Genomic DNA, 21971 nt, shown 5'->3' with positions numbered 1-21971 from the left:
TGCTGCCTTGAGGGCTACCAACATCATAAATGACCTCCATCACAATCTCTTCTTACTGCTACTTTCAAGACCCAGCACCTCCAGGTTCACTATCAGTATCTATCCAATCAGCAATCAGGTTCTTGAATCTCTCTATACTACCCTAACTAAAACTACTCAAGGATCTGTCCACACTACTATAGTTTATTTTTTTCCTGCACTATCTAAACTGTCAATATTTATTTTATTTAGGTGCCTACCTGGTTTTTGCTCATATCTTATCCAAGAGGTAATTGAAACATTGGTAACTTTTTTTAACCCCCCCCCCCCCCCACATGGATGCTGCATGACCTGCTGAGTTCCTCTAGCATTTTTGTGTATTTACTACAATCATAGTATCTGCAGACTTTCTTGTTTCACTCTATGAAAATTCATCTATCCCTGAATATTTATTACCTTATTACCTCTTTTGCTGTCATGGCATTTTACTATATTTCACTATTGGAGTATCTTATATACCTATATGGCTGCAGCAAGTAAGAATTTCAATGCATCTGTACATTGTATATGTCAGTAAACACATACACACACAATTTAAATATCTAACCAAAATATTTTGGACACAATGGTTAGCAGTGTTTTTCATTATGCAAATAAAGCTTTATTCAGATCAAATAATAAATTGGAAATTTACATTACAATACAATAGATCATTCAACATTTAAGCAGTCACTGTCATGTACTGAAAAAGATCAACATATTGGGGTCGGAAGATATTAAAACGAACAAAAATTACAATAATGAGAAATCAAAAAGTGACAAATTTCCAAGCCCTGTTTTCATCTTAGATCATATAACTTTGTTTTACAAAGGGTATTTCAAAGTCTCAATTCAGCAATGTTCTTCTTGCATCAGAAAATTTCAAATCACTTGGCTATTTAATTAGAGAGGTGGAAATCACAATTACAGATCAATTAACATAACAATTGTTGCTGGGAAATGGAGTCTATAATTGAGGAAGATGGAGGGGTGGGGTTGGGAAGTGTGTTGCTTACAGAGAAGACAAAGTCTATTGTTTGTCCATACAGAAATCAGGCAACAAATAAAAAAGGAACTTATCTGAAAGTTCAATCATGCCAATTTATAGAAAATTTTAAGTGTTTGGAGTGGTTGTAGCTACATGCCAGCTACAACCTGAGTTGTAGAACAAGTTGGAAGAATTAAAAGTGTGCTCTTTCCCAGAAGCTGCAACACAAGCCATTACTTGCATTTTTTTTTGTTTCCTTTTCAGATTCCTAGTATATTCAAAGCACTTTATCCAGTATGTAACAGCTATTTCCATATTTAACATATTGACTATTAAAGAAGCAACCCAGCACCTGTAGTGATAACTCAGAGAAAAAAAAAACTAAGATTCAAAGATCTGCAATGAGGCATAATAACATAAATTGTTGATTGTTCCAGTAAATATATTTACCTCTACATTTGCTATTTATTTATTGCTCACATCTACTGTGTTTCAGTGTAGACTTTTCATCAAAAGAGACAAGTTGGTGTACTAATGGAATCAAGACTGGGGGAAAGCATGAAGACATTGAGTAATCAGGAATGGTTATAATGTCGCACACCATTTTTCAATTCATTCAAAAACATTTTGATAGTAAATAATATGCTGACACCTATTGAAGTGTAGAAGACAAGCTAAAGTTAATAATCCTTTATTTACCAATTAATTAAATATACAAAAATGCCAAATCAAAGGTCAGAGACAGGAACAGTGATACCTAACAAATTAGATTCTTTCATTACTTTTAGGTGGGATTATGACTTGGAGATGTTCAGTCCTTGCCCACTGATGACTGCTTCACACCATTGGCTCCTTGGCCAACCACATGCACCAAGTATCTGAATCTGCAGTTCCTCAAATACTGAACAGGATTTTCATATTTAGTCTATCTATACAAATTGCAAGTTTGCATGTTGTCAGGCCACTCGTCTGAGTGCTACTGGTAACCCATGTAACGCAGTACTACCTGTTGCATGGTCAGGTGGTTGGTGACTAAACTGGCTCCCCCACCAGGTTTTCCTGGTGTGGAGGGTGGCTAGACACCCTGCAAGATGAAAAACAAGACCTGTCAAAGGGTGGACGAACCCTCTTGAAGGGTCAATGGCCATCTAACAAACACATGCTGTGAAGCATGGAAAGGGCATCCCTTGAATTGAAGCCATTCACACAACAGAACTTCCCTCAGCCGTCTTGGACCTCACCATTCCGCTGGATCAGGGAAGCAATGTCGAGAGGGTGGGTCTGGACCTGTGCAATCCCTACTCACCTAAATTCATTCATGCACAAGCTGTTCCTTTCTCAGAAGTGGGTTATCCTCATATGAAACCCCATAAACTGACTGAAAGGAACCATCATCATCCGATGGGATGAATAGCCAGAATGTATAGCATCTACTCGCTCCATCAATGTAGATTCAGGAGTTACAATCTAAATTTTAAAATGATAGATTATGGATATTTAATTGAATCTTCCAAAACATTCAGGGACCAGAACTTGCACAGAAGCATTGCTACAGAAACAATATTGTCCCAACAATCAAGCCACCAGTGTGTTATCTTAATTACTCCATGACTTGATTTATGTAGTACAAAAATCCCCAACTATATTTGCACATTAAAATATACAGTAGTTATGAGATTAAATGTCTCATTTAATCATTCTGGCACCTTGCTGTTCAGAAATTGGCTTTCAGGTTTGTCAATATAACAATAGTGCCGTACTTTTAAGGCATGTAATTAATTTTCAGTGCTTTAAGACTTCCCACAAGACTTGCAAGTTCTTCCTGTTAAGTATTTCATGAGAGGAATTTGAATTCCAAGTGGAGGCAATAAAATGGTAGTTTGCTTCAGCTCTCCATTTCCTTTACAACCCAAACAGACATGCATACATTTTTCCAATTATGCAAACTGCAGGGATTAAGAATAATTTGCCTTATTATAATAAAAATGTGCAATTCTGTTGGTCTTGACAGTGCTTTTGAAATGAAAATTCCATTGCAAATACATTCAACCGATCTTTTCATGTTCCCCACCCAACATTGCACTGACTAATATTTGGAATTTTACAAACAGTACTCGGTGTTCTTTTCACCTGTGGTTATTTCATGCCAAAATAAACTTTATTTCAGTGCAAATGAAGAACATATTAGACAAGAATATGGCTAATTATTGTTCCTGCATATCAAAACCATTATATAAATATTATTTAATGACATCAAGCAGTAAGAATAAGATTGAAGCTGTGAACTGTTGACACAATGTAACTGCAGATGCTCGACTCTGCAGATGCAACCTGATTTGCTGCTTCCAATTTTTTTTTAACTTTTCTCCTCCAAATGTGTCATTTGGAGATGCATTTTCATGGGGCAGACACTGAATATCTACAATAAATGTTAAGAATCAAATTAATGTAATCTTTTGCCTTGGGCTCCTCTTTGCACACTTTCTGTTATTGGTAGACAACTTTTCTAGCTGTTCTGTAATGTGCCTTTCTGAGTGTTACAGAATATGCAGCATATAAAATTGCCCAAAAAACTGTACTTCAGTGAGGATATTTTCTGATTTGCTACAGCATCATAATACACTTCCAGTATAATTTTTAATGTCAGAGTGATTACTTTGTACCTCAATATTAATGTGTTCAACAATGTCCATTATTTCAGGTATTTATCAGTGTTGCATAAATCTCTGTCATTGAAAAATCAAACTTTTGATGGGGGAAATTGATTTCTTTTGACTTTTTGTTTAAAACATTTAAACTTCATAAATGTTTTTTTAATTATGTGGTTGAACAAATTTTGATTTCTCTGAAGGATCAGAGGCTGAGGAGCAACTTAATATATAAAATGAGTGGCATAGACAGGAGTGTTGGGGTAGAAATTTCAAATACTAAAATACATGGCTTTAAAGGTGAGAGGGGAAAGTTTTAAAAGAGATATGAGGCAAGGGTAAATGGTGAAAGTCAATACAATGTGGGGAAATTACTGCTTCTTAATTCTGCACAATGATTATTGGCTGTAACTGATTTCTCCTGTAATAGTCTGAAATGAATAACCGTCCATCCTTCTGACCACTTTCACACCTAACAAAGTACTTTCCATTGCATGAGTTTTTATTGGATGTGACACAAAATAATGACTTTTTTTCCACACAACTAGAAATGTGCATGTTTAGAGAGGATAGTTCATCCACACTTCTAACTTCAAACTGTTTCATTCAGGTCTGTGGTGAAACCGAACAGAAAATCTGTATTACTATGTCCATGGTATCAATGTATCCTTGACACACTTGAACCATAAACATGACATTATCAACAATACTGACCATTCATATTATGACTACTGCACCATTCTTGACAGATTTTAAAATCAATGTCAATATCTATTTGCTATTAAAGAACACGTTTCTTATCTTTAAATAATACATTTAAGATTAAAACTACAAAATTGACTTAACTGTGAAGAATACGAGAGAAAAGCTCTGCAACGAATCAAAATAAATGACTTTTCAATTTGTCTGTATTACATTAAGGGACTAAGAAACCAGAAAATTGATTGTGACTGATTTACCAATTTCAGCATCTATTTTGAGATTTGCAAGAGTGCAAATACAATCCAGTAATACTATGTCTTTTGTAAAGCGATTTGTTTAATGCAGAGAATTTGAACTCATGTTATGTCCATTCAGTTTTAACACCATGGAAGAATTCAGAGCACCCAGAAACTGTACTTAATTGTGTGCTGCCCAAGTTGCCAGGATCTAAGAGGAAAAAAAAAGGATGAAACTACCTTGTATTTTTCTGGAATTGTCTTTCCTTCACAAATGGTACTGGTGGTAGGTGAGGGGAGGGGATGTTGACTGGCTACAATAAAGAGTCAAATATGAAACATTAATTCTATATTCAGATCTTTGCAGATGAAAACTGACCAACAGGAGCTGTTTCCCGTGTTTTGATCTTCTTTTGCCATGAAGTTTTAATTTTGCAGTACATTTTTACTGCAGTCATTCAGTATGCGCAATAAACTCAAATCAACCATCTGTCTATAACTACAACCTACATGCCCCTGGATTTCATTAACTTCACCAGATGATTAACTATGTAGGTATACAATCTGCTTCTGAATTGTGCTAACCAAACTGCATGAATATTGGGAATGGATGAAACGTCTTGTTTTTCTCTCTGAAGGGGTGGGGGTGTGGGTGTGTGATTCCTAAAATTATACCACTCTTTTCTTCAGCGCTCGCTGTACAAGTCTCCCCAGATCATTCATTTAAATGCCGGATTCAATTCTGCACTGTCAATTCTGGTTCAAATACACAAATTATGAATTCAAGATCTTCATCTACATTTTTAAAACCACCTTAAGCCTCACTGTAGCTTATAATCATCTGACACCTTGTTCATGGTGTGAGTTGCTTCTTGTTCCCCAGCCTCTAATCCACATTTTTAAAAAATCCCTAATTTTCCAAACAATTTTTTAAAAAGATGCAGCAAAGGTTATTGCAGAAATGAAAACTAAATGAGTACAAAAACATTGGCATGGATAGAAAATGGACTGAAACAGAATGGGTATAAAGGGGACTTTTTCTGGTTGCCAACATATTATGAATGATGTGCAACCAGTGCTGAGCTTTAACCTTTTGTAATTTATGTATCTCACTTGGATGATGACACTGAAGGGATAGTTACTAAATTTGCTTATAACATACAAATAGAAAATTATGAAGAAAGATGGGATCAACAAAGTATAAAAGATGCAGTAAGTGGACCAAGTTGTTGTAAATCATGTAACACAGATTTTAAAAGTTTCAAACTTTTGCTTTCCACTCACATACCACCTTAAGTAATCCCTATGCCATAGGTGCTACTTAAGGTGGTATGCAAGTTGAAAACCATTGTTGTAATTGATGTAAAAAAGGGGTAATTTTCCATTTTGGCTGGAAAAATGAAAATCTATACAGTAAGAGATTACAGAACTCCTGAGATGCAGAGAAAGCTGGGGGATACTAATGCATATACACAAAAGAACTGGCATGTGGATATCGTGGAGATCCAAGTAATATGGAATGCCAAAAAGATTGTTATGATATATTGTTGGGAAAACAGAATACAACATTAAAGTGGGGTGGGGGGGGGGGGGGTCTTGGTTATACATTATTGACAGATCACACCTGGAAGATAGCATTGGTAGCAGCTCAGAGGTTTACCTGATTGATAGAGAACAAGAAGATTTACAGATGTTGAGGTCTGCTGTAGTACACAAGAGAGCTGGGGAAAATCAGCAGTCCATGCATCATCCACAGGCAGGAAATATAAATCAATATTTCAGGCCTGAGCCCCTTGTCAAGAATAAGAAAAAAAAATCAACTAGATGCCCAAGTAGGGTTGGGGTGGGGTTGGAAGGGGGAGATGAAGGGAATGCAGGAAGAGCACAGGCTAACAGGCAAGAGGCTATGTGGATACAGGTGGAGGGTAGAAGAAGTTGAAAAGTGATAGGGGAGAGGGGGGGTGGAGCTAAGGATAACTGTTAAGAGAAGAAGGGAAAGGGAGCGGGGAGCTGAAGGGAGATAGAGAGATGAGGGAAAGAGCGACACCAATGGAGGGTGGTACCTGATTGATAATTAGAATGGGTCATTGCCTTTTGAGGAAACATTGGAAAGGCTAAGTTTTTATCTCTTGGTCTTTAGAAGAGCAAAAGGAGACAACTAAGATATGTTATATCCAGAGTCCCAAATGGATAGATGTAGATAGGATATTCCTCGTGATAGAATATAGAACTTGGGGGGGGGAATGTCTTTGAAATTCTCTCTTAAATTGTAGGTTTTGAATGTTTTTAGGCAGAAATAAATAGATTTTTGATAATGAGTAGGTACACCAGTGGTTTACAAACTTTTTCTTTCCACTCGCATACCATCCTAAGAAATCCCTATGCCTTAGGTGCTCTGTGATTAGTAAGGAATTATTAAAGGAGGTAAAAAGGTTGAGAACCACTGTTCTAGTAGATGCAATTGTTACTGAAATACTTTGCTTGAGAAAAATTGTCATTGGCCCACTTCTTTTTCAATTATGAAACTGTGCACATAACAAATCAATTAGGTATGATTAAAAGAGTGGTTTTCAAATTTTTTCTTTCCACTCACATACCACTAAGTAATCCCTTACTAATTACATAGCACCTCAAGCATAGGGATTACTTAGGATGGTATGTGAGTGGAAAGAAAAAGTTTGAAAACCACTGAGGTAGACTGAATGCAGAGCTAAGTTTGCAATTAGATCAGTGGTAAAGCTATTTAATGGCAGAGCAAGCTTCAGGAGCTTGATGGACTCACTATTCCTGTTCACAAAGTATCCCTATGGTCAGATAGTTTTTCTTTTCATCATCTCAATTCTCATACTGTTTGACTAATTCACTCTTGATTATCTTCAATAATTATTCAGAGTGCTGTACAAAATATCTTACTACCAAATAAAACTTTTCTGCAAGCATACTGAAGTCTCAAAAAGATACTAAATTTGGTCACTAAATATTTTCTCAAGTAACTGTGGGCTGCTGGAGACTGCTGTCAGGAGACTCACGCTGGGTTGTGAACTGCTGGAGACTGGGTCGAACTGGCTGGAGGGGTACCAGATATCAGAATTGGGATGCGAAGAAGTGCTGAGGGTGCAGAAGGGTTCCTGACCAAGTCAGAGGTTCGGATCTGGACCTCAGATTGCCAGAGGTTTGGAATGGACTATGGCTGCAGGAGCGCTGGAGGCAAATCTACAGATACTCGGTGACTCTGGGGGGAACTCTCTTTTGCTTCTCTCTCTCTCTCTCTCTCTCTCTGTAAGTCTAACTATAAGATTAAGAGGTGCTTAGGCAATTCCTGCAGGAGGTGAATCTGACTGTCTTGCAGAAGGCAAAAAGAAATTACATATAACATGACACTTTTTATTATTATGATAAATAAATGAACCTTGAAATGATAATATGACCAATATTTGTGACAATCTGAAAGTGCTCTGAATTTTAGCAAATCAAAACCTCCAAGTTGTAAAAATAAGTAGTCTTGTAAAAATAAACTAATAGCCTCCCACCTCTCCTTCTGACCAATACCTTATTATATCTTGGTCTCTCCCAAGCTCCCTTTATATATTTTATACCACCCCTTCCTATTTTGACTTGAGAAAGGGAATAACTGAAATGTTGAAAGACCACGTCTCTCCATGGCTGCTTCAGACCTGCCTCCAGCATTTCTTTGTTCACTCAAGATTTCAGCATCTGCAGTTTTTGATTTTCTTTAAATTTATTAGATATTCAAAATATTGGAGACAAAGGGTGGATTTAATCTCAAAGATTTCACCTGTAACTAGTCTGCAATGAAGATACAGATTAAACCCACTGACTAGAGATTTTACTAAGAAGTTTGAGAAAAGTCTTTTAAGTCTTGGTCAATATGTTACTGAATTAAATGACAATGCAGTATTTAATACATTCATTTCACATGATCAAACACGCAACAGGGAGACTATTAATTTTTTAAAGCGACCATTTAGTTTAATTATAATGCGGTGTATTCCAATAAACCTGTACTTATCTAAAAATTTTGAGTTTTAATGTTCCTCTGCACTCCCTGATGCCCAGAAATGCATTCAAAATCCAAAGTATACATTATTATTTCTGCATACAATTTTTACTTTAGTTCTAGCAGTGAAGACTACTTGGAAGGATTTTACAAAGCAGAATCTCACCAGAAAACATTCACCAAAGTCCACAATTAATTGTTCACATTGAATTTTTGAAACTTTTAAACATTACAAGGGTTCTGAAGTCTTTGCTATGAAGGACAGCTGCATTTTAACATAGATTTTAAAAGTTTCAAAATTCTACAGATAGGAGAAATATGTAGACCAGTGTAGTAACAATCGAAAATAACTGAAACATTGGCATACATTCTCTTCACCATTTACAGGCTGCTCCCTTCTAAAGCCCCTGGATAGGAGCAAAAGCACATTACATCAATATGAAAAGCCAAAGAGTCCTGTACTCTGATTCCAGATTAAAATCCACAATTTTCATATTGTGGAATGCTTACATTTAATGCTGTATCATTTTCAATTATGATACATCATCATTAAAGCAACAAGCCACAAGTGCAGTAGTACTTAACTAAAACACATCCCAGTGTTTCACTGATCTCCTAAATATTTGGTGCAGGAAGTATAAATGATTAAATATTTGTAATTACTAAGGAAAATTAAAGAGCATGAGGCCATCATTTCTTACCTGTATGTATCTCATGCATCTAATAGAATGCTATTTCTATGAAGGGAGAATTTCAAGATTAAATATTTAAAATAACCAATGGGAAAATATTCAGATCATTAATTTTACAAATAAAATCAACGATGGACAATAAACCATTTTTTTTCAAAAATTGAAGGGAATTACTTGTTAGAAACGTTGCCTTAAAGCAAACACAAATATTTAAAATTAGTATTCAGCAGTCACATAAGGCAAGTTATTAAAATCCATTTCTACAATCTTTATGTCTTTGAAAACTAAAATTGCATTGACAGATAATATTTAAGACCAACATCACAGTTACCACAAAGCCTTTCCTGAACTTCAGAAGACCTGATCCTGCGAAAATGCATTGTTCACTGATTTAAAAAAAACAATTCTCCTCAAACCGAAGCAATAGTGCTTAATATAATGAATTTGTACATTCTCTACAACAATACACTTTTATTTTAAGTTGATGTAACTGTGTATTTAACTGCAAGATATAGCATTTGTGGTATATTTTACATCACTGGATGACTTCAACATAATTGGCAGGGTACAAGCCAACTTGGCCGTTTTCTAGTCGTCCTTTGCACCAACCCTGCTCATCCTCATCTTCTACCTTTGTCAGTTCGTCGCCTGTTTCAAAAAGATAAAAATAAGTGATACTTAATGACAGGAAGAAATATACATTTCCCTGCACTAAAATAATTTAGTTTGAAGAATTCAGATTTCATCCACGCAGTAAATGTTACAATGCAAAAATTAGGAGTAATTTGTTACAGACGATTTAACATAAGTTCTTTAATGACTCCTCCTGGTTTTCACTTCTTTTGCAATTTTTATGGTACCATTTTGCACAGATTTTATTTGCCATATTCTAAGCCTCTTCTCTTGGCCTATGTTGTCTTAAATTCTATTATCTCTTTTCTCACTGTTTACAAGCTTCCGTGTTTCATTCCAATAGCAAATTCTAAAATTATGACTTTCCCCCTCATCAATGTATATCAGTGTTTCAATGACTCAACCCCATACATTTCCTTCCATCTTGAAACAACAATTCACCAGAACTTTTTCCTATACTCTCACCAGTTTAGCATCTGTGCTGCTAAATGACCTTAAACTCTGCGAACTTTAACCCGACTGACCATTATTTTATATGTTCCTTAAACAAATCTCCATTACATTAAAAAAAATATTTTTGTCACTTCTGTCCAGGTGCCTTTTTTTATTTCTCCCAGAAATGTTGTTTTTAAATGTTTCCAACCATTTCTATTTTAAAAAATAGACCAGGAATACCTTTCTCCTCTTTTGAACAAGAGTACAAGAGCTGAAGTTCTCCTGTTCTTTGGAGATTCCTCACCATCCAAAGCAGATTGAGGTCAGCAGTGTTATAATTTCCAAAATTCTTTCAGAAACCCAGGACGCAATTAATTTAAAGTAGCTAATTGGCAGCATTGCATGAGATATCTAACACCAAGACACGGAACAAATTTTGGAAGGGGAGTATAATATGCAGATAGTGCTATTTTAGTTTGCTTAGCACCGTCAAACAGAGAAAATTGCTAGGCAATACCAGCCTTTCTAGTTAAAGGAAGTCTGCAGATGCTGTGATTATAGTGTGATACACACAAGTGCTGGAGAAACTCATCAGGTCACACAGCAGGCATAAGAAGCAAAGATACATAATCGATGTTTCAGGCCTGAGCTCTTTGTCAAGCCTTTCTAGCTCCTCTTCTATTTTTATTCCATTCACCACACCAATAATTTTCTTCATTCAACCTGGCAAAGTTCTCCAATTGGTAGAAATCTATTTGATTGACTCTCTTCAGAATCCCAAATATTGAACAGCCTGGTTGGCCTCTGACTCTGACCTAGCATGCAAGTCACTTAGAAAAAGCGACAGCTTTTCTATATCCTGAGCTTTTTCCTCACCATAAACAATATGAATACAAGTAATACCAGATACTCTAATAATCCTCAAACATTAAGTGTCATTATTTTAGAATTCAACAATAAAATTATTCAGATTTACATTTAGAAATAGGCAGATAATCACCTGCTTTGAAACTAAGCTCATCGTGTTCTTGTCCTTCATAGTCGTACAATGCTCGTACTCGCACTTCTGATTCTGCTGAATGATTCTCAAAAGGATTATCACCATTTGTTTCATTGCAGTTGAAAGGATTATTGCTTTCATCGTCTGACCACTCTGTGTAATTTGGGTTATTTTCATAACTGCTAACACTGTGACAAAAGAAAATATAAAATTACGCTACTTTGCAATAACCATTAATCAAATTAGTACATTTATCAAAGCAATTTAAACTGTCTACATATAAAAGTGAACTGTTCAATGTCATTAAAAAGCAAGCTAAACAGATCATCAGAGAACGAGCAAAGTATTTGTTCTTTGACATGAACAGTGAATAAGTCCACATTTATTAAGCAATTTCTTGCCATATTGATGAGAAAAGCAGGTATGGTTATTGCTATGGGTTAGACTTTGTAAGGAAAGTCATGAAAATTGGTACGTTGTCAGGCCTGAGAGCATGTTTTTAAATTTTCACACAATTTGAATACATCTTCTCGGGATCAACAACAGAAAATGAAAACGTATTACGTAGGATGAGGTGTATGCATTCCTCAAGGCAGAGGGCAGCACAGTCTGACTTCTTTAATGGAAGGCAATATAGAAATTTAATTCTTAAAATAATTGCAGAAATATATATGCCCCTGATAGAACATTGCCTTCTAAAATGATAAAGTGGTTGCAAAAGATATTCAGTGAAGCTCAGTGAAAGAACTCAGGATTTTTTTTTTTGAAAAAAGCACAATTTTAGTGATTTTTGAATGAAATAAGGAACCCTATTTTACACACAAAAGATTAGTTAAATAGCTTGCTTTTTTTAGTCCCAAAAAGATCATAGATTTTAGCAATCAAGACTGAAATAAATGATAAGGCATCAAGGAACAGTGAAACAATATGATCTAACTGAATGATGAAAAATGTACAAAGAAGGTGGAGGGTGACTAGCCATTACTTTGGAGCAGGCTGCGTAGCTACAAGTGGGGAGGGGATACATTCAGGTCGCAAAGGAAGTAGCCTGAGAAATAAAATAAACATTATGAAAGTCCTACTTCAACACTTAGGTTGAGTTGAATGTATTTTTTTAAAGTTAAATCAACAGGATATGCTTTTTGCTGGTGAAGCTGAGGATCATGACTGCTCTAATAATTCTTCCACTATCCAACTCAAGTGACAATTTCCTCCAAAATAGCAAAAGCTTTTCACGAACTGAAATTCTTAAGCCTTTTAAATGTAAATTCAGCATGCAAATACCGAAAGATTCGAGTTCAAGAATATCACATTACACAGATGTAGAAGAGCGGCAGATCAACACATAAGCATAATTAATTAAGGTGACATATAGTTTTGTATCAGAAGGAACATAAGACACTAATCCAAGTAATTGAAAGGAAGAAACAGTGTACTCTCTTTGGAGCTCTTTGAAGAACACAACCACACTGCACAAGTAATATGCATGAATCACTCCAAGACTTTGTTGATCCAAGAATAAGCAGCAGAATGCAACTGTGAATTTCATCAAAATCAATATTTCACCAACTTTTTTGATATTGTGCTCTCCTTCTCGACAGTTTTCTGATTCTCCTCCTCCTCAAATGGGTTACAACTGGAACGTATCGAGTTAGTAGTACTCCGGACACTAAGACTGTCATTTGAAATAACATAATTAAGTACAGGCTTCTTTCACAATGAAATTGATTCAATAATTCTCTTCTGTCAGCTGCCAGAAATAAGATTCGTTATCCAGTTGAACATCTTCATGAATCAGACTTGTTAAATAACATTGACATGATTTTTCCAAACATGAATTCATTCACATGAAAAAACATTTTGCAGTAAATCAGGACAGTTATGTTTTAATTTTAGCAAATGAAGCCCAATTTTAATCTATACTTTAGCAGCAAAAAAGCACGTCTGCATATCAAGATTTCATATATGGTGCAAGTTTTAGTCAGATTTCTGTGAAGATTTAACACAATTTATCTGCAGCTTTTAAGCTGGTAGGTCATTTAAAATTTTATGAAGGACCTGTCTGTAGTTTTCCAAGCCAGTTGATTAAATAAACAACCTCTAATGGTGACAGGTGTTGAAAAATTACTTCAAGTTTAATGCTGACACGGTGATAAAACCCCTGTGACAATGCACATTATCTGGGAACTGTCTAATGGTAACATTGAAGCAGTAGAAAATTACTTTTATGCAACTTCAGACTTGAGAAATTAATCTGAGAATAATATGAGTTAAAATATCTGTTGCAATCTGTACAGCAGAGTTTATATTTTAAAGAAGAATCTTAATGTTGCCAATCAAATAAAGAACTTAGAACTGAAGCAACCAACATTTTTGGTTAGTTATTAAATGGTTGTCTAGTTCCATACAAATCTGTAAGAGTCGAATGAAGTGTGATTTAAAAAGAATCCAGGTTTCTGTACAGAACCCACAGTTTTATAAACATTGCAACATTTATGTAATAAGCGTAATAAGATTTTTCAAATGACTAATTATAAATCTAAGGACATCAGGAGCAGGCTTCTCAGTCATAGCTGATGTGATGTTGACCTCCACTCCACCTTATTACCTCTTCAATTCCTCAAAGGCATTTTTTTTAAAAGACTATTTCTGCATTCAGTATATTCATCTCCAATGCCACATTGAAGCATAGGATTCCAAAAATTCACTTTCCTCAAGGAAATTTCTTCTCAACTCCATCTAAAACTATGACCTAGGAATAACACAAGGTTCATGGAAACTAATTCATTGAGTGCAATCAATAAAGTTTAATGAAATCAAAAGAAATGGGGTTGGTCCAGCACTTTCTTGCTGAGACAAGGGATCAGTCATGACCTTGTTAAGAGGATAGAGAGTGGCAAATGGCCAATTTCTGCTTCTTGTACATCCTTTTTATAAATTTTCCCCACAAGGGAAAACATTCTCTGCTTCATTACAGTGTTTCATAAAAATCACCTTGGTCTTTGAACTTGCTTGCATTTGGCAGAGCGTCGAGTTCAAAAGTTGGGATCTCTTAATACAGCTGTACAAGACCACATTTGAAGAAATGTGTAGTCCCGGTATCCCAGCTGTACGACAGAAATTATGACAGGGTGGCATGGTTAAATGTAGTGGAATGCTATTACAGTGCCGGTGACTCAAATTTGAATGTGGCGCTGTCTGTGAGGAGTTCGTGTCTGGATGGGTTGTCTCCAGATGCTCTGGATTCCTCCAACCCTCCAAAAACATAACAGGGTTGGTGGGTTAATTGGTGTGTTTGAGGCGGTACAGGTTTTTGAGCCAGAATGGCCTGTTACTACGCTGTATTGCTAAGTCTAAGGTTAATAAATTGGAAAAGGTGCAGGTGAGATCCACCAGGACGTGGAGGGCTTGAGTGACAAGAAGAAATTGGATAGGTCGGGTGTAGGAATCTGAGTAGTGATTTTATAGAGGTGTATAAAATCACGAATAGTTTGAATAAATTGAGTACTCACAGTCTTTTCCCTTCCCAGAGTAACTGATTTTAGAATTAGATGCCGTTGGTTTAGGGTCAAAGAGGGAAGATTTAGCAGGGACCAAAGGAGCACCCTTTTCACTCAAAGGATAGCCCTTATCTGGAATAAACTACGAGAGAAAGCTATTGGAGTGAGTACAATGATAACATTTAAAATACATTTGGACAGATTCGTGGATAGGAAGGGTACAGACACACTACAGGCAAATGGGACTAGTACAGAATGCCTACTTGGGCCGATGGCCTGTTCTGTGCTGTATGACTCACAATAGCAGCTACCCAAACTACTCACTCTTTCTTTCTAATACAACGCTTCTTCCCAGGAACTAACCTAGTGATCCTCCAATACATGGACTCTTCCATAACTGAGGAAACCAAAACTATACACAGCATTCCAGATAGTCCCCCAATACCCAATGCAATTGTAGCAAGATTTATTTTTTATAATTAGTGGCCAACATCAAACATTCTAATTACTTGTCGTATCTGCATGTTAACTTTATGTCTCAAAGGTATTAGGGCACTCAGTTCTGTCTCATAGTATTTTGTCATCTGAATAAAGTTATCAAAATTCTCTACTGCACCATCTGCAATGGCCAAAGATTATTGTTACTTTTCCCCGAAAATAAACTGACAGTAATTTACAATAAATAACGCAATCTCTCACCTGCTGTATTTGGAAGGCTGAGATGCCTGATCACCTGTCTGACTGACACTTGTCAAAATCACTCCATCTCCAGTCTTTTTGGGCTTTTCTCTTCTCGTGAGTGTGCGGTTGAGATCTGCATTCCATTCCTAGTGTTACAAATAAGATGGATTGAAAAAAACAAACTTTCCATCCCCATTTAGCTCAATATTTAGCTGAAATATTTATCTGAAAATATCAGTATCTTAAAAAAATAAAATCTATGTACAATTTCTGCTAACTGTCTCAGTGTACCATTTTAAAATGGGAGTTAAGTCTCAACTCAAGTCAACTTACTCTTATTTATCGTTCCTACCATGCTCACGTGGTAAAGACGAGATAGCATTTCTCCAGGACCACAGAGCATATTTACATAAATATAAGTTAGAATAGAAGTTAAACACATTAAAATATTAGGATGTATACAGAAAAAGTCCACGGTACACTATCGACACATGTTCTGGGAATTCAGGAGCCTGATTGCTGGGGTGGGGGGGGGGGAGGTGAAGAGAACTGTTGCCCAATCTGGATGTAAGGGCCCGAGTGCTATGGTACCACCTACCAGATGGCAGAAGGAAGAACAGTTTACGTGAGGGGTGTGTGGAGTTCTTCACAATGTTTATTGCCCTATGCCTGCATCGATGTCCTTCATGTAAAGAGTCTACAATAATCTTTTCCACTGACTTAACTATCCTCTGCAGGGTCTTGTGGTCCGAGGTGGTACAGCTTCCAAACCAGGCAGTGATGCAGTGCATAGAATGCTCTCAATACATCTTCTGTAGAATGTAGTGAGGATGTAGAATGGGAGATGAACTTTCCTCAGCCTTTGTGGGAAGGAGAGGTGCTGCTGGGTTTCTTGGCTATGGAGCTGGTGTTAAGGGACCAGGTGAGATTCTCCACCAAATGCACTCCAAGGAACATGATACTCTTGATGACCTCAACGGTCGAGCACCAATGGTCAGCAGAACGTGGTCTCCCCCCCCCCCCCCCCGACCCTCCTGAAGTTGACAACATCTCTTTTGTATTATTAACATTAAAATTCAGGTTATTGGCTCTGCACCAGTCTGTTAACAACTGCACCTCATCTCTCTATGCTAACTCCTCATTCTTACAAAAAGGCTTCAGCGAACTTGATGATGTGGTTTGAGCCACTTTTAACTGTACAGCAGTGGACTCAGCATGCAGCCTGGGGGCGGGGGGGGGGGGGGGAAGGGGGGGCATGGTCAGTGTGATGCTCTTGGAAGTGCTGTTACCTATCCGGACTTCTTAAGGTCTCCCCGACAGGAAGTCAAGAATCCAAATGCAGAGGGAGGTGTTTAGACCCAGCAGGCTCAACTTCCTTATCAGGTACTGAGGTATGATTGTGTTGAATGCCGAACTGAAGTCAATAAACAGCATTCGAACATATGAATTTTTATTTTCCAGGGATGAGTGCTAGATGGAGGGTGGTGATAATGGCATCGTCCATAGAGTCATTGGATCTGTTTGCCAACTGCAGAGGATCCAGTGATGGGAGCCACAGGAGCAGGATGTGCCCCATGATGAGCCTTTCGGAGCACTTCAAGACGATGGTCGTGAGTGTGACAGGGCGGTAATCATTGAGGTAGAACACAGACGACTTCTTCGGCAAGGGGACCATGATGGCAGCTTTGAAGCATGTTGGAACCATGGGGCTTCTCAGGGAAATGTTAAAGGTCTCGGTGAGAACAACCTGCTAGCTGAGCTGCAGATCCCCTGAGCACTCTGCTGGGAGTGTTATCCAGTCCAGCAGCTTTCTGTGGGTTGACTTTGCCTATATCCTCTTCAGATCGGCCACTGAAAGACACAGCACCTGATCATTTGGAGGAGAGGTGGAGTTGTTCACTGCCATGTTGTTTTTCGCCTCCAAACACACATAGAAGTTGTTCAGTGCATCTGGGAGGAAGGCATCACCAGCACAGATAGATAGTGTAGTCCTGTGGTTGGTGATATCCTGGATGCCCTTCCACATGCGTGGCATGTCCTTGCTGTCCAGGAAGTGACGATGAATGCGCTGGGCTTGCGCACGCTTTGCTTCCCTGATGGCCTATGACAGTTTGGCTCTTGCAACAACTGTCAACAAGAACCATATTCAAAAGTGATATTCACAAGGTAAACCTGGAAGGTGTGTACAAATTTTATCAGAAAAAAATTAAATTTCAAAACTGATTACACAACAGTCACAAGGAATATCTGGCATTGACACAGGTTATTGGTGCTGTAATAGTGTCTGCCAACCATGTTGCCATTTGTAGGCAAGGGGGAAAAACATGCAAATTCTTTTTAATTGGCAAATTTAAGCTATTGTTTTGTTATTTATTGCTTGGAAGAGTAACCAAAAGGTGACAAGAATAGTTGTATCTAATTTTATTTTAAATTTAGACAGACTGCTCGGTGGTAACAGACCCTTTTGGCCCACATGCCCATGCCACCCAATTACACCTAATTAACCTACAGTATGTTTTGAAGGGTGAGAGGAAACCTGAGCACCCCGAGGAAACCCACACAGACACAGAAATAATATATAAACTCCTTACAGACAGCGCAGGATTAGATTGCTGGGGCTGTAACAGTGTGGAGTTAACTGTGCCATCCTTAATTACACTAAAGATTTCTACAATCAGTTCAAGGGATCAGAAAGCATGAATTAACTGGAGTCTTTCAAATCATTATAGATTTGTTTTAATTTAAAAGGTTTAAGCAAAAGAAATACTACGTAATTGCCAGAGAAAAAAAAATTTAGAAGGGTTACAAAATGTAACACCATCTGAGTTGTTACATAGTTTTTGACATGCATTTTAAAAAGCCAAAATAATGTATGCAAGCTTGGAGTAAAATTCACACTGTTTAAATCATTATTTAAAATGCTTGTTTGCCCTCCATAATATTTGGGATAAAGACATTTTTTTCCTTTATTTGCCCATGCTCCACAGTTTTAAATTTGTAATCAAACAATTCACATGTAATTTAAGTGCACCTTCCAGATTTTATTCAAAGTTGTTTGCATACGCATTGATTTGACCATGTAGAAATTAACGCACATTTTATACACAGTCCCCTCATTTCAGGACACCATAACTTTTTGGGATATTTCGCTTCACAGGTGTTTGTTATGTGCATGTTTAATTGCTTCATTGGTGCAGGTATAAGAGAGGAAGGCTTGCTTCTAAGTTTTTGATACCCTTTGGAGTCTGTAGTTGCCATTTTTTAAAACTGAGAACCACAGTTTTACTATGAAAGTCAATGAAGTCATTATGAGACTGAAAAACAAGAACAGTCAGAGACATTCCACAAATTGCAAGATGAAAAACACTAGTTAGCCACAGAGAGGATGGCCAGGAAGTATGTAAAAGAATCTGTAGAATTCTGGAATAAGGTCTTGTGGACAGATGAGACCAGGATTAACCTGTATCAGAGAGATGGCAAGAGTAAAATGTGGAGGTGTAAAGGAACTCCCCAAGATCCAAAGCATACCACCTTTGCTGTGGTTTGTGTCTTGCAGTGTAGCCTCTGTATTTCTTTTCATGAAGTCTTCTGCAGACTGTATCATTGATTTATCCACATCTTCCTCCTGAAGAGTGTTTCTGATCTGTCGGACATCTATTTGGAGATTTTTCTTCATTATGATGAAAATTCTTCTATCATCAACAGTGGATGTCTTCCTTGAAATACCAGTCCCTTTGCAATTACTGAGCTCACCAGTACACTTTTTCTTCTTAAAAAAAATTTAGACATACAGTATTGTAACAGGCAATTCAGCCCTACGAGTCCGTGCCACCCAATTGGCACCTCATTAACCTACACCCACTATGTTTTTTGAAGAGTGGGAGGAAATTGGAGTCCCCAGAGAAAACCTACACAGACACAGGGAGAACGTACAAACTCCTTACAGACAGCACAGGATTCAAATCCAGGTCCAGTCCCAGTTGCTGGCGCTGTAAAGGCATTGCACGACCCGCTATGCCAACCACGCCGCCATGATGTTCCAAACTGTTGAGGTAATCCTAAGGTCTCTTACTGCTTTATTCTCATTTTTCAGCCTCCTAAGGGCTTCTTTTGACTTTCATTGCAACAACTCTGGTCCTCACATTGAAAAATGGCAACTTCAGGCTTCAAAGTTGATCAAAAGCTTAAAAGCAAATCTAACTCTCATATTCCTGCAACAATTAAGCAAATAAACATTCCCGAATACTCACCAATACCTGTGAAGCCAAATGTCCCATACATTATGATACCCTGAAATGAGGGGACAATGTATAAAAAGTTCAGTCATATCTACATGGTCAAACCAAAATGTATACAAACAACCGTGAATAAAATCTGGACTGTGCACTTTAATTACATGTGAATTGTTTAATTTCAAATTTAAAACTGTGGAGCACAGGGGCACATAAAGAAAACAAGTTTCTCTTGTCAAAAACATTATGGAGTTCACTGTAAAACCCTTCTGCACCCTGACTGCTTCAAAACTGAACTGTTTTAAAAAACCCTGGTCTGACCATTTTTTCATGCCATACTTCAGAGTCACATCAAAAATTCCTTGGGAGTGAGAAAAACAACAAAGGTTTAACGAGGATGATTTAAATTCTAAAAATGAACAATCTTAATATTCTTTGCATACATTTGGATAAAGGTAAAAATAACCATTGTACATTTTCTAATGCTAAAAGGCTTCTCTAAACTAATTACAAGCCCCTATGAAAATTTAATTTGCCTATTTTTTTGTAAGGAAAAAGTTAAAAAGGCTAAATGGTCACCTTTATCATTATGAATCTGAGTTTTAGAAGGTTTTGATGGGAAAGGAATTAAGAGATACAGCAAGGACTATGCAGAAATCAGTATGCAAAAAGCAAAACACTATCACGTAATACCTTTCAACATTTTAAAAACTGAATAATTAAGGACAAGTAGGTTGTACTATTTTTGTTGCAATGGCATGGTACCAAATTATTTTTTAAACAAATCATTAAGATGTCTCGAGAAAATGTAATGCATTTTTAAGACTTCCTTCAAAATAAAACTATTGTGCTTAAGCTTCAATATAGAAATTTAAAATTATTATACCAGTTAATACATGAAAAAAATACTTTGTGATGGCCAGATAAAGTTGCACAGAATTGGTTTAGCAAAATGCATGGATAATCAGGAATAATTACCTATTGGAAAATCAAGATTCCAATAGTAAGCTGAAAACTTGAAAACATGGAACTCAATTAAAAAAAAAACATGCATGGGATATGAAATACTCTGATATTCATTTGTACTCATTCTTAAATGGTGTTAAGATAAAGGGATCTTCAGATCATCTGCAGCCCATGGGGTGAAGCTTTCTGACGGTGCTATTAGCTAGGGATTCACAAAATGTCATTAGTAACAATAAATGCAGTGTTCATTTGGGGGAGGTTGGACAAAGGCAAAGAGGAATTGGACTAGGATTATGCCAAGACTCAGAGAGGAAAACAAAAAAGGGAGATTGAGGTGGGGGGAGGGGTTGGATAGAGGCAAGGTATCATTTGGAGATCAAAACACATCAACTGCCCAGGTAGATAACTACGTTAAGAAATTAAGGGGTGGGAAAGTAGGGAGGTCTTCATTCAATTGCAAAGTGTTAGAAAAAAAAATCTATTTAATTTTATTTGTATTTATAATGATTGACTGACTTGATTTTCTGGCTTTCTCTTTAAAATAAAACTATAATCTACCACATTTGAGATTTTGGTCATGCCTGAACAGCATTTTTTCCCCCCAAAGGGATGTTATTCCCTTTTAATAATCCAATATATATAGCCTATTTCACTTAAAAAGCCCCCACAATATCCAGAAATATAATACGATTTCATGCAAACCTAACAAGTTTAAAAGGAGCAGCAGTTTAAGGGGAGCATGAGAAGAAGGGCTCTAAGGAGCTTTAAACGATCTTAGGATTTTCAAACTAGATTGTTGGGGTTTTATTGCATTTGCGTCACTATTGTGTAAATTTAAAAAAACAAAATAATTCTGAGGACATTTGTTTACACCTGTACAACCTTTTACCAAAAGAATAATGAAATAAAATTGCAGCAGGTTTGATTTTGATATTTCTGTGGTTTGCCTTTAATTTTTTGAAAAGATTTCAGAAATAAAGGTAGTTATTCTCCAATTTTGAAAAATCACTAAAACATTTTCCAAGTAGAGATTTGTTGGCTAGCTGAATTTGAATATGAAAATAATGGGATAATGATCTCAAACATGAACAGTTTATCACCAAAAAAAATCCATATCCACAGCATTTTATTCAGACCAAAAATTTGGAGTTGTGAAGCGAGCTTTATGTACTTTCATACATTTTTTGAGGCAATATTGACAGATCACAAATTAGTCTTACAT

At 36.8% G+C, this 21971-nt stretch overlaps 1 protein-coding gene across 4 annotated transcripts in view; it reads right to left on the bottom strand.

Annotated features, from left to right (window-relative positions):
• Nucleotides 1–1002: 1002 nt before the first annotated feature.
• LOC138745979 (protein kinase C and casein kinase substrate in neurons protein 2-like) overlaps nt 1003–21971 on the bottom strand; it is a 68620-nt gene continuing 47651 nt past the window's right edge. For 3 of the 4 annotated variants that reach the window (XM_069903609.1, XM_069903611.1, XM_069903612.1), the window contains 4 exons: nt 15570–15697; nt 12941–13045; nt 11371–11558; nt 1003–9950 (listed from right to left, as the gene is read on the bottom strand). In XM_069903609.1, the coding sequence (XP_069759710.1) occupies nt 9838–9950; nt 11371–11558; nt 12941–13045; nt 15570–15697 (534 nt within the window). In that variant the 3' untranslated portion in view covers nt 1003–9837. The remainder of the gene's footprint in view (nt 9951–11370; nt 11559–12940; nt 13046–15569; nt 15698–21971) is intronic. The other variant, XM_069903610.1, reaches the window with a different exon arrangement.

This window comes from Narcine bancroftii, chromosome 11 (genome assembly GCF_036971445.1).
Source record: "Narcine bancroftii isolate sNarBan1 chromosome 11, sNarBan1.hap1, whole genome shotgun sequence".
Taxonomy (NCBI): Eukaryota; Metazoa; Chordata; class Chondrichthyes; order Torpediniformes; family Narcinidae; genus Narcine; species Narcine bancroftii.
The sequence above is the reverse complement of the archived record's forward strand: the minus strand, read 5'-3'. Positions and strand labels throughout refer to the sequence as shown.